Source organism: Halichoerus grypus, chromosome 13 (assembly GCF_964656455.1).
Source record: "Halichoerus grypus chromosome 13, mHalGry1.hap1.1, whole genome shotgun sequence".
NCBI classification, from domain to species: Eukaryota; Metazoa; Chordata; class Mammalia; order Carnivora; family Phocidae; genus Halichoerus; species Halichoerus grypus.
In genome coordinates, this window is record NC_135724.1 from 55,612,692 (window position 1) to 55,625,583 (window position 12,892).

General features: G+C 37.0%; 1 protein-coding gene across 1 annotated transcript in view; it reads left to right on the forward strand.

The window, feature by feature from the left end:
• ARHGAP28 (Rho GTPase activating protein 28) overlaps window positions 1-12,892 on the forward strand; it is a 219,545-nt gene that overhangs the window by 111,928 nt on the left and 94,725 nt on the right. Inside the window, exon 3 of the mRNA XM_078060582.1 lies at window positions 8,974-9,191. Within this exon, the coding sequence (XP_077916708.1) occupies window positions 8,974-9,191 (218 nt within the window). The remainder of the gene's footprint in view (window positions 1-8,973; window positions 9,192-12,892) is intronic.

Genomic DNA, 12,892 nt, shown 5'->3' on the forward strand with positions numbered 1-12,892 from the left:
GGGGCACAATCTGTTCTCTGCGCTTCTCTTTAGCTTTCGCCCTAGCTTCTGGTGTTGCCTGTAATTTTTGCTGTTCCTTGACTTGTAGACAACACACGCCATTCTCTGCCTCTATAGTCCCAGAGCCTACTCCCTATGTTTTTGTCTTTCTCCTCCTCTTTTTATAAAGACACCCCTTATGTTGGATTAAAGGCCCACTCTACTCCACTATGACCTCATCTCAGTTTACATCTTAATTACCTCTGCTAAAACCTTGTTTCGAGATAAGGTTACATTCATAGGTATTGGTGGTTAAGACTTCACTCTATATTCTTGGGGGGCCCAGTTCAACCTGTAATAGCAGAATTCCATCGTGTGACTATGCCACAGTTTGTTTATCCATTTAACTGTTAATGGACTTGAAGGTTGTTTGCAGTTTGGGCTATTATCTTGTGAAAGTCTGGAGATACGTTTTTATTTCTCTTCGATATATGTAGTTTTTTCATAGAATATGCTAAACTACAGAAGAAACTGCCAGCTTTTTTCCAAAGTAATTGTACCATTTTACACTCCCTCCACCAGTATCTGACAGACAAATCTGTTGTTTCACATACTTGCAATATTTGATGATATTAGACTTGTTAATGTGAATGATTCTAGTGGATGTGTGGAGGTATTTCATAGTGGCTGTTGTTACATTTCACTGATGACTAATGATGTTGAACATTTTTTCCTGTGCTTAACTGTCCATTCATATAACTTGCTTTGTGAAATCTTTTAACTATTTTTATTTTTTATTATTTTAAAAATTTATTTATTTATTTTAGAGAGAGAGTGTGAGTTGGAGGAGGGGCAAAGGGAGAGGGAAAGAGAGAGAGAGAATCTCAAGCAGACTTCCCGCTGAGCACAGAGCCCAACTAATGGCTGGATCTCAGGATCCTGAGATCATGACCTAAGCCAAAATCAAGAGTTGGACACTTAACCATCTGAGCCACCCAGGTGCCCCTTGACTATTTTAAAAATTGTCTTTTAGGGGCTCCTGGGTGGCTCAGTTGGTTAAGTGACTGCCTTCGGCTTAGGTCATGATCCTGGAGTCCCGGGATCGAGTCCCACATCGGGCTTCCTGCTCAGCAGGGAGTCTGCTTCTCCCTCTGACCCTTCTCCCTCTCATGCTCTCTGTCTCTCATTCACTCTCTCTCAAATAAATAAAATCTTAAAAAAAAAAATTAAAAAAAATTGTCTTTTTATTATGGACTTGTATGAATTCTTTATTCTGTATACAACTCTTGTCAGATTAATGTAATGATTAATATTTTCTCACTATCTGTGGCTTGTGTATTCATATCCTTAATGGGGTCTTTTAATTGGGTATTTCTCTTATTCTCATTTTTCAGTTGTTTGCAGCTGATATATAGAAATACGGTTGGTTTTTGTCTCATATTTCATTACGTTTCTAAATCATTTTCTAATATTTGCTAGATTTCTTAGGATTTTCTACATAAACAAAGAAATTACGTGTGAACAGAGGCAGTTGTACTTTTTTTATTCTGATTTTTATGCTTTTATTTCTTTATCTTGCCTTATTGTTCTGGTAGGGCCTCAAGTACAAGCTGAATAGACTTGGTGACGGCTCATAGCCTTGCTGTATTTGCTTCTGTCCGTGATTTTTGTGTTTAAGTTGCTTGATTTTTCTATCTTAAGATGGAAACCTTGACCATTGACTTTACATCTTTTATCTTTTTGAATATGAACTACACTGCTTCACTCCATCCCACAAATTCTGATATGTTGTATTTTCATTATCATTCAGTTTTAAATGTTTTAATGTTTTGTTTTAAGATTTACAGATGTTTTTGTAGATATATCATTTGTTATTGGTTTCTAAATTAATTGTGTTATGATTAGGTAGCAGTTTGTAAGTTTCAACTTTTGACATTTATTTAGACTTATTTTATGGCTCCGCATATGGTCTGTCTTGGCCAAAGTTCCATGTACACTTAAAAAGAACATGTTCTATCATTGTTGGGTAGTGTGATGTTCTGTAAATGCCCACTAGATTTAAGTGGTTGGTACATTTGATCAAATCTTTTGTACCCTTATTAATTTTTGCCTAATTTTTCTATGAATTACTGAGAGAAGGTTGTTAAAATCTCCAACTTGGACTGTGTATTTGTCTGTTTTCCCCTCTGATTCTGTCATTTTTTTGCCTCATATTTTAAAACTCTGTTATTAGGTGGCATATACATTTATGATTACTGTTCCTCTTTGTTGAATTGGCCCATTTGAACTGACCCTCCTTAATATATTTCTAATAATACTTCTTGTTTTAATGTCCTCTTTGTCTAATTATATAGTTATTCTGGCTTTTTTTTTTTTTTTTTTTTAAGATTTTATTTATTTGACACAGAGAGAGAGCACAAGCAGGGGGAGTGGTAGAGGGAGAAGCAGGCTCTCAGCGGAGCAGGGAGCCTGATGCAGGGCTCAATCGTAGGACACTGGGATCGTGACCTGAGCTGAAGGCAGGCACTTAATGACTGAGCACCCAGGCACCCCTCTTTTTTTAAAGATTTTATTTATTTGAGAGAGAGAGAGAGAGCACCAGCAGGGGAGGGGGGTGGAGAGGGAGAGGGAGAAGTAGACTTCCTGCTGAGCAGGGAACCCAACTCAGAGTGGATTCTAGGACCCCGGGATTATGACCTGAGTTAAAGGCAGATGCTTAACTGACTGAACCACCCAGGTGACCCTCACTCTGGCTTTCTTAAGGTCACTGTGTGTGTGGTATATCATTTTCCATCCTTTTACTCTGTCTTTGTCTCTTTCATGTTTCTTTGTAGTTTCTCTGTATGCATTTTAGCTATACTGCTTTGATTTTTTTTTTTAGTGACTGCTCAGGTATTATAATATTTACCTCTAATTTATCACAGTCTACTTAGAATAAATATTGCACTTCTTCATATAAAATGTAAGGATTTTGCAGCAGTATAATTCCATTTCCCTTCCTGTACAGCACTTTGTAATGTTGTCAAATATATAACATCTACACATGTTACACCACTATCAATACAACATTATTTATATGGACTTATATAATTTTTATTGTGAAATAATTTAAAACTTACAGAAAAATTGCAAATACAATTTAAATAACTTTTTAAAATTTGGAACAATTTGATCATTTGAGAGTAATCATTTACCAACCCCTATTATTCCCAGGATTTCTCCATGTAAAGTTACTCCTTTCATCTTTGTGATCAATACATATTTTCGTGGAAAGTTCTTTGAAACTCTGTAAATATCCCATTCTATGTCAAGCTATCAAATTATTTCTTTATATCAGAATGGGCTCCTGGTTTATTTAGTGTGTTATTTGTTAGTGGGTTATCTTTCATCATCATTTATTTTGATGTTGAAAGTGTTCCACATTTGATATGGGAAACAGCTAGGGAATATATATGTATATGTGTGCCTATATGTAGGTTTACATATGCATATATGTGTGCATACTCACATACGTACATGTACAAGTATAGTAGTGTATACGTGTATATACAATGTAATGTATATGTACATACATAAACATTTACATCTATATTTCTATAAATAAAGACATTGAAATACATGAGTTCATATTTATATCTTCAATTCCAATCTAATACCACTAGGTTAATTCTGCTCTTCCCTTTCCGTATTTGTGACTCCCTTCTTAGAAGAAAACTGACTTCCATTATCTTTTTTTTTTTTTAAGATTTTATTTATTTATTCATGAGAGACAGAGAGAGAGACAGAGGCAGAGGGAGAAGCAGGCTCCCCGCGGAGCAGGGAGCCCGATGCGGGACTCGATCCCAGGACCCTGGGATCATGACCTGAGCCGAAGGCAGACGCTTAACCGACTGAGCCACCCAGGCGTCCTGACTTCCATTATCTTAAACATATATATTTATTTGATCAGTCCCTCCATGTATTATCAGTTTCCTCTCTTTTTCATGCTTGCCCTGCTCATCCCACTTGGGTTCCAGCATCCCAGTCCACCCTGCTCCTCTGCATAAACACCTGCCTTGCTGTGCTGTATGGATTTAGGCTTTAAGACTTAATTTCGGGGGAGGAGGAAGTAGTCATATGTCTTTTAAAGAAGTCAGTATCTGCATTTTTATTTACACTACTTCTTTTTTATATATCCAGTCTCCATTTGATGTCTTTTCCCTTTAGCCTAAAGCGCTTCCTTTAGCATATATTACAGAGCAAGTTTGCTGGCAATAAACTTGTTAGCTTTAATTCATGTGATAATGACTATTTTACCTTCATTCTTTTTTTTTTTTTTTTTTTTTTTTACCTTCGTTCTTGAAGGGTATTTTTGCTAGACATATAATTATTGGTTGACAAGTTTTTATTTTCATTCAGGATGTTCTGAATGTCATCTTACTGTGTTCTGACCTCTACTGTTTCTAATAAGGAGTCAGTGCTTTCATATTGTTCTTCCCCTGATGTAATCTGTTGTCTTTGACTGCTTTCAAATTTTCTCTCTCTTTGGTTTTCAGCAGGTTGTCTTTAAGGTGCTTAAGTGCAGTTTCTTTTGTATGTGACCTACGTGGTATTATTAGTTAAGCTAGCTGGTTTTTCAACAAAGTTTGAAAACTTTTGGACATTATTTCTTCAAATACTTTTTTTCTATACCACTGTCTGTCTTCTCTGAAAGTCAAACTATATATATATTACAATACTTAACATTTCCAATAGGTCACTTGGGCTCTGTTTTAAATATTTTAAAATACTTTTCTGTCTTTCAGATTGGATAATTTCTATTGATGTAATCTTCAAGTTTACCAGCCCTTTCTTTTAAAGTCTCTAACACACTGTTAAGCCTTTCCAGCAAGTTTTTTACTTAGTATATTTTTAGTTCTATAATTTAGGTTTTAGTTCTTTTAGTTTCTTTTTTATATTTTTCATTTCTTTGCTGAAATTCTCTATTCATGCATGAGAATCTTTTCCTAAAAGTCCTTGTCCAACATCAGAGTCATCTGAGTCACTTTCTATTGATGACCTTTTCTCTTGCCAAATTAGTCCATTTTTTTGGTTTTTCTTATATCCTAGCTATTGAAACATCTTTGATAATGTAATATTATAACATTGATATGTTTCAGAGACTGTATCCCATTATCTTCCTGTAAAGGGAGTTAATTTCAGTTCTAGCAGTTAACTTGGTTATATACCATCTTTTCTGCTCTATGCAGCCTGGCTATTTATTTTAGCCTTTTGGCTGCTGTTTTTCAATAGGATGCCTGGAGTTTAACATACACCTTTTTGATTTAATGTTTAGTCAAGGATTTGATGAGAGTTTATGCACAGATTTTGGAGCTCTCTCTGGCGGCTCCCTTCTAACGGGAATATGCTCCTCATTTTCCAGATATCCTAGTAATCCCATACTCCATCCTCTGACTCTTGAAATAAGTAAGACTATGGTTTTCTGTTTGTGTTCTACACACTCTGTATAGTGTAGGGATTGGAAAATGACCTCAGTTGAAAAGTTGTGTAGATGTAAATCTCACATAGTACATTTTCTTGAATCAAAATTTAATTATTTTTCAGTTCCTGCCTACACTTGGTTCTTCTCCATTACCCTCAAATAGTTATTTTATGTACTTAGTACAGAGTTCATAATTGTTGTACACAGAATTTTTATTTCTATACAAGCTACTCTACCTTTACTGGAAGATTTTATTCCCTTTTTTGATACCTTTCTCTAACAAAGCTATAAACCTGGTGGATTTTCAGCACAAAATAGTATGTATGATAGCTACAGTCATTTTTGAAAGTTGATGTTTTTCATTCATCATTTTCTGACTTAGAATAATTATATATTTCAACTGAGAATTAATTAATTCACAAATACTTGTACCTACTCTGTGCAGGCATTGTAAGATGTTGGTGTTAGAGTTATAAACAAAGGCAGAAATGTTTCCTGCTCTAATGGAGTTTATAATCTAGGAGGAAAGAAAATAATTAATGAAATGATATAACTAGATGTATATTGGGGAAAAAATTATTTGAAGGAGAAACACACACAGCAGGATTAGGATGGGTAATAGTAGGACCTGACCTTGACTGAAGGATACAGGAAAAAAAAAAAGAAGACTTCATTGAGGGAGAAATGAATAAACTAAGATCTGAAAGATTGAATGGCCAATAATTAGGGGACCAAACAGAACGATTGGCATGTCCAAAGGCCTTGTAACAAAATATAGCATGGAGCTTTTGAGGAACAAATGTAAGCCAGTCCTGCTAGAGAGAAGAGAGTGAAAAGAGCATGGTAACGAGCTGTGGACAGGAAAGTCAGCATCTTCATGTCTTGTGGACTGTGTTAAGGGTTTTATTCCTAATCCCAAGAGCAAGGAAGAACCGTGGCATTATTTTAGAAAAGAGCTTACACTTGCATTTGGAAAGGTCTAATTTAGTTACAATATGGAGAATGGATTGGAAGGGGAGTCCAATGGGAGGAACAGCTGGGAGGCTCCTGCAGCAGTTCAGGTGAATCATGATGGTAACTTGGACCAGGGTCAGAGCGGAAGAGATAAATAAAGTGGGAAATTTTTGAGAAATAAAAAGAAATTAATATCAAAAGGATTTGGTGATACTGGTTTTGATGTATAAAAGAGGGAGATGTCAATAATGTTTCCTAAGTTTCATTGCTAATTAGATAAATGGATGGTGGGTTTCATTTACTGAAATGTGGAATACTGAAAGAGGCCTAGAGTTGGGAATGAAGAATATGTGTTCAGGTTTGAACATGTTGAGTTTGATATATGATTGATAGAGTCAAGTAGATGTTGAGTAGGTAGTTGGATATCTGGAGCTGAAATCCAAAAGAGTGTTCTATGTGGAAGGTATATATTTGGCAACTGGAGTGATGAACACAGGGTTGCAATTTCCATAATTTAGCAATGCTACAGGAGTAACACTGATCTCTAAGATATTTCTTTCCTATGGAGAATATATATTCTACAGATTTCTGTAGTCCGAGTGCAAGGATTTAGACCATCCTCACCCCTAGTATATGTTAACTCCAATTACTCCTTCCTTCTACTCTTTACTGTTTACAGAGGTGGAGGGAGGAAAAATTCCAATTTTTAAGACTTTAATATTAAACTATATTTGTAAATTTTGTCTTAAAAATGAAAATCTTACCTAAGGCTTAAGTAAAGGAAGATTTCAGAGTCACAGCTCACTAATTTAAAAGGTTTATTATTTTAGATTAAGGCTAGTAAGCTTATGTTTACCTTTGCATTTTCTGTTAAAGGGGTAGTTTATAAAGGAAATGAATAATAGGAACAAGATGGTAAAGAAAAGATTGCCTAGCTAAGAAATTGAACGTGTAAAGTACATTTAGAAGGCTTTGTTCATATACCAGTGATGCAATAATGTAAGCAGAGTCCAAGAGTCTTAGACTAATGACTTGACAGGCTATTTATAAATCAGTCTAATCTGCTTTTTAAATAAATCACATTCAGGTAATGCCTGTTTAGCATAGTTCCCAGAAATGTATGTGTAGTGAATTTTCTGTTACATGATGTTGTTACTCTGAATTTTTAAAATTATTTCTGCACATCTAATTTATAATAGCAATTAACCCTCATTATGATGAATTTCAAGTTTTTTAATTGCCTTCTGAAAAAAAAGGAAAGATTACCTAATGTTCAAACTTACAGAGAAAAGTAAGAGAATGAATATCTATTGAATTCATCCTCTGTTCCAGATTCTTTGCCATCTTTCATGAATAAATTGATAAAACAATCCTCATGTCACCTGATACATCTTATTATTACCTCCATTTTACTAACAGGACAGAAGCCTAGAAATATCTAAAAACTTTCCAAAGCCATTCACCTAGTAAATGGTTGCATTGGGATTTAAACCAGCATTTGAGTGATTAAAAAACCCTTTCCTGTACCACTAAGGCACTCTTTTTCTATTACAGTTTTAGTTTAAATATTCATATTTTATCATTGTTTGAGATTGGAAGTCCAGATATGGCTTATATTTAACTCTCTGGTGAAGAAAATTACCTTACTAAATTTTCCAATTAACCTTACTCTCCTAGAAAACACTTTAAAATTTGACTTATTTAAAAAATATCATACAGGGCACCTGGGTAGCTCAGTCAGTTAAGTGTGTGACTCTTGATTTTGGCTCAGGTTGTGAACTCAGGGTCATGGGATCAAGCCCTGTGTCAGGCTCCGAGTGCGAGTGGAGCCTGCTTCTCTCTCTCTCTCCTTCTCCATCTGCCCCTCCTCCCACTTGCATGTACACGCGTGCTCTCTCTCTCTCAAATAAATAAATAAATCCTTAAAAAAATATCATACGAATTTTTCATTCATTCCCATAGGCCTTTCCCACAATTACTCTGGGAAAAAGGATGGTCTCTTTTTTTTAAATTCAGGTATAACTGACATATGACATATTAGTTTCAGGTGTACAACATAATGATTTGATATTTGTATACGTTGCAAAGTGATCACCACAATTAAGTCTGGTTTATATCTATCACCATAGTTACAGATTTTTTTCCTTGTGATGACAGTGTTTAAGATTTATTCCTTAGCAACTTTCTAATATTGCAATACAGTATTATTAACTATTATTATCATCATGCTATACAGTATATCGCCATGACTTACTTATTTTATAACTGGAAGCTTGTACTTTTGCTCCCTTCACCTATTTCACCTACCTCCTACCTCTGGCAACCACCTGTCTGTTCTCTGTATCTGTGAACTTGTGGTTTTTGTTTTGTTTTAAGATTTCACATAGAAGTGAGATCATATGGTATTTGTCTTTGTCTGCCTGATTTATTTCACTTAACATGCCTTCAGGGTCCAAGATGGCCTTAATATAGTGTTTATTGACACTTCCTATTCACTGATATGCACAGGCCTGTAGATATACACGTCATCTAATCAAATGCAGAATGATCTAACCTTTTCTTGGTAATGTTATTTTCAGAAGGAGAACTTGAAGCAGAGTGGTTGCAAGACGTGGGTTTATCAACCCTGATCTCGGGTGATGAAGAGGAGGATGGCAAAGCCTTGCTCTCTACGCTGACTCGAACCCAAGCAGCTGCAGTGAAAAAGAGATATAATACTTACACTCAAACCATGAGAAAAAAGAACAAGCAATCTGTTCGCGATGTCAGAGACATCTTTGGAGTCAGCGAATCTCCTGTAAGTAATAATCATGGCTCAAAATTTTGACTTGATTAGGGGCGGGGGGGGGAACATGAAGAAAATAATAGAAAAAGCTGGTCATCCTGTCTCTTCTAGAGAAAACTAAAGCAGACAGCAGAGTGCAAAATTTTACAAATTTGAAACTTAAGTGGTCATTCCTTATCCCCCCTGTAGCAGTTTCCCTCAATGCTAAATTTATTCCCTTCTTTGTTGAGTTGAGAATAACTTATTTGGTAATGGAGCAAATCTTTATGGCTGGGATACACAGAGACTTTACTTAAATCTAGCACTGGGTGGAAATTCTGTAGATAGGCAAAGGACTCCCAGAGAAGTGGGTCCAAAGTGAAAGATACCAGCATTAATTAAGTGGGCAAGAGAATGATTCAAAAAACCGTAAGGAAGGCATCACATGTTTTCTGAGAAATTGCTGGTTGAAATTTCAGTTCACCCTTAGCAATTCAGTGACCACAATTTTACTTCTGAGGCTCTTAGTCATGTTCTCCTATTGCTCTGTTTTACTACTAGCTCTACTCATTTATTCCTTCACTCATTGCGTCATTGAAATAATTGAAATCAATTGAAATCAGTAATTGCATCAGTGATGCAACCAGTATTACTGGCTACATTCTCTGTGCAAGATCCTATATTAGGTTCTATGCAGATAGGATTCTTGGAACTTTGGGGATATATAGAAAAAAAAGAAACTTGATATTCTGCTGTAGTTACAGATACAACTATCTGGGGCAAGTTAGTTAATCACTCTGATTTACATTTCTTATCTGTTTAATGTGATATCAATAATGACATAAATCAAAACTTCAAGGATATTGGGTAGCAGGCTTGGTTGAAGGCACCCTCCAATTTGAGTTACTTTAGGTTATCTGTAAGTCATATCTTCTCTTAGATATATTAATCACACAGTTGCCAGAGTAGCTCATATTTCCAAGTTAACCTTTGCGTTTGTGCTAATAATGCCTTAAAATAGCACTGTCCTTTAGAGCTTTCTAGTGATGGAAATGATTTTGTGCTGTCCAAAGGGACAGCTAGTGTGTGTCCAATATGTAGCTAGTGTGAATAAGGAACTGAATTTTTAATTTTATTTAATCTTAATTGATTTAAATCTAAATTGCCACGTATGGCTTGTAGCTAATGTATTGAGCAGTACAGTTCTAGAACCTTCCATTGTACAAAATTATGTACCTGAGGCAGTGCATTTTTAGTTCTGTGCTGTTTCAACTTTCATCCTAGTAGAAACCTGTATCTTTGTGGAAGGCAGGATTTTCTATAGCTGTAGTTGAGTAAAAGTGATACCCACAACTTGAGGCAAGGGCTTCAGCCATGTGAGTCCTGGCCAAGATGCCTATCAAAGAACAGGTTTACCATGCTGGTTTAAATTCCCTTGGTCATTTCACATTTATCTCCCAGATCGTTTCAAGAGATTCCTAAGAACTTGGTCTATATGCTTCCTTTCCCATTTCTGTTTCCCGCTACTTCGGACTAAGATTTTTGCTCTTCCCAAGCCAACTGCAAAATAGTAGAGTATCTATAGTTTCTCTGAATCCTGCAGGTACTCAAGAAGGTGCGTACAGTGCATCTTTAGGTTTCCTAATACTTTGGACTTCTAGTCACATAGAAACAGCGTTCCTCCCTCTTTTACTTAGACCCTCAGGGGTCTCAAGGGAAATATAAAGTGGGCACTTTTCATTGGGCCTTTTAAGTGTAAAAATTAATGAAGGGTGTCTTACTTTTCCATAACATGCAGGTGTAGGGAACTGGGTTTAACTCCAGCAAAGGCAGAGAGAGGACCACATTTGTGGTGGGCAAGGGGAATGGCCCTGGGCACTTTTTCTCCTGCCCATCTTCCTCTTCTCCCTTCCACTCTTGCTGCTGAAGCCCCGTTCCAGAGTGAATAGAAAATGGGTGTGTAGCAGGGAGAGTGGTTGTGGGTGAAGGGAAGTCCATATATTCCAGGGAGTAGAGATCTTGAGCTATACTGAGAAGTGCAGCATCTGGAAGTCAGTGAAAGCCTGGCATTGTATATGCGTGTTCAGAATTCAGATTGTTCTTCATCAAAATATAAAAAGCCACATAAAGCTAGCCTTTAAAAAAAATATGGTAGGGCTTTCTAGGGAAGATGGTGGAAAAGTGGGGGACCCTCGTTTCATCTGGTCCCAGGAATTCAGCTAGATATCTATCAAATCATTCTGAACCCCTGTGAATTCAACCTGATATTTAAGTAAAGAATTGCTGAAATTCTACAAATAGAAAAGCAACCACTTTTTGTAAGGTAGGAGGTGCAAAGATGTGAATCTGAGGGGATATATCAGAAGATAAACCATGGTGGGGAGGGATCCTCTGTAAGCCAGCTACTAGAAAGTGATACAGCTGCAGAGTTCAAAATCAGAACTCTTAGAAGTCTGCTCCAGTGCCTGAAAAGTGCTCAGGTGGCAAAGCAGGGCAGAATCTTAGGTGGGACAGTGTGGTCTCAGGATCCCCAGGGTCACAGAAAGAATGGGGGTGCCTGAGTGTGGCAGAGTTCCCCAAGCATTGGAGCCAGGAAGCCGGCTACAATCAGCGAGCCTGGGAGTGGGATCTCAAGCTAGGCATTGCTATAAACCAGGAACCACGGCACATCCTGCGACTGCTCTCTAAGCAGGGGTCCAGTAAGTGACGACCACTCCAACACTCTGCTCCTTCTCCTGGGAGGAGTGGCGGGGGTTCTCGCAGGGTCAGGCAACTGCTCCCCAAGCAGGGGCCCAGCGAGCAGGGGGGCCATGATGAGACCCCGCCCCAGGAGGATTTGTTTGGGTATGCACCACAGGAGTCTGCACAGTTTATTGCACACAAAAGGGATTGACCGCTTGTCCCTGAGGGTGCACTGAAAAGTGGGGGCTGTGATCGTTTAGCAAATCAGCACACTGCCATTTTTACTTTTTTGTCATCCTCTAAAGCAGTGCAAAAAGCCTTCGGGGAACAAAAGCCACATAGAGCAACCCGAAGCAGCTTACACTGAGCCGGCTGCCTGGCAAGGGGTGGTACAACTCCGCCCAGGCAAAGACACCTGAGAATCAGTGCAACAGGCCCTTCCCTCAGAAGTCCAGCAGGAATGTCAGGCAAATACCAAGTTTATGGATCACAGAGAACTGAAAAACTCCTGTGATAAGGGAAAATAGTATATAGAATTTGAGGTTTTTTTCTCATGAGTCTTTTGTATTTCATTGTAAATTTTTCTTTTTTTCTTCCTTTTCAGCTAGTTTCTTATTTCATCAACTCTGTTTTTAAGGCTTTTTTTTAATTTTCATTTTTACTTTTATATTATTATTCATTTTTGGCTTCATTTCACTGTATTCAGTTTTATTTTTTTGTGTGTGTATATATATATATACATGTATTTTTTTACAATTTTGGGATTTAGTATCTTCTAACAAACAGACCAAAATACACCCAGGATCAAGTGGATTACCCTGTTTTGTCCACCTGTAAGATAATATTCTCTCTTTTTTCCCTTTTTTTTCTTTTCTTCTTTGGTTTCTGATCTCTTCAGATTTATCTAGTATGTATTTCACTGGGATCGTGGTTGATATTTTTTTATTTTGTTCTCTTGTTCATCTGTTCTTCTCTGGACAAAATGACTAGAAGGAGAAATTCACAACAGAAGGAAGAACCAGAGGTAATACTCTCTGCCACAAATCTAATCG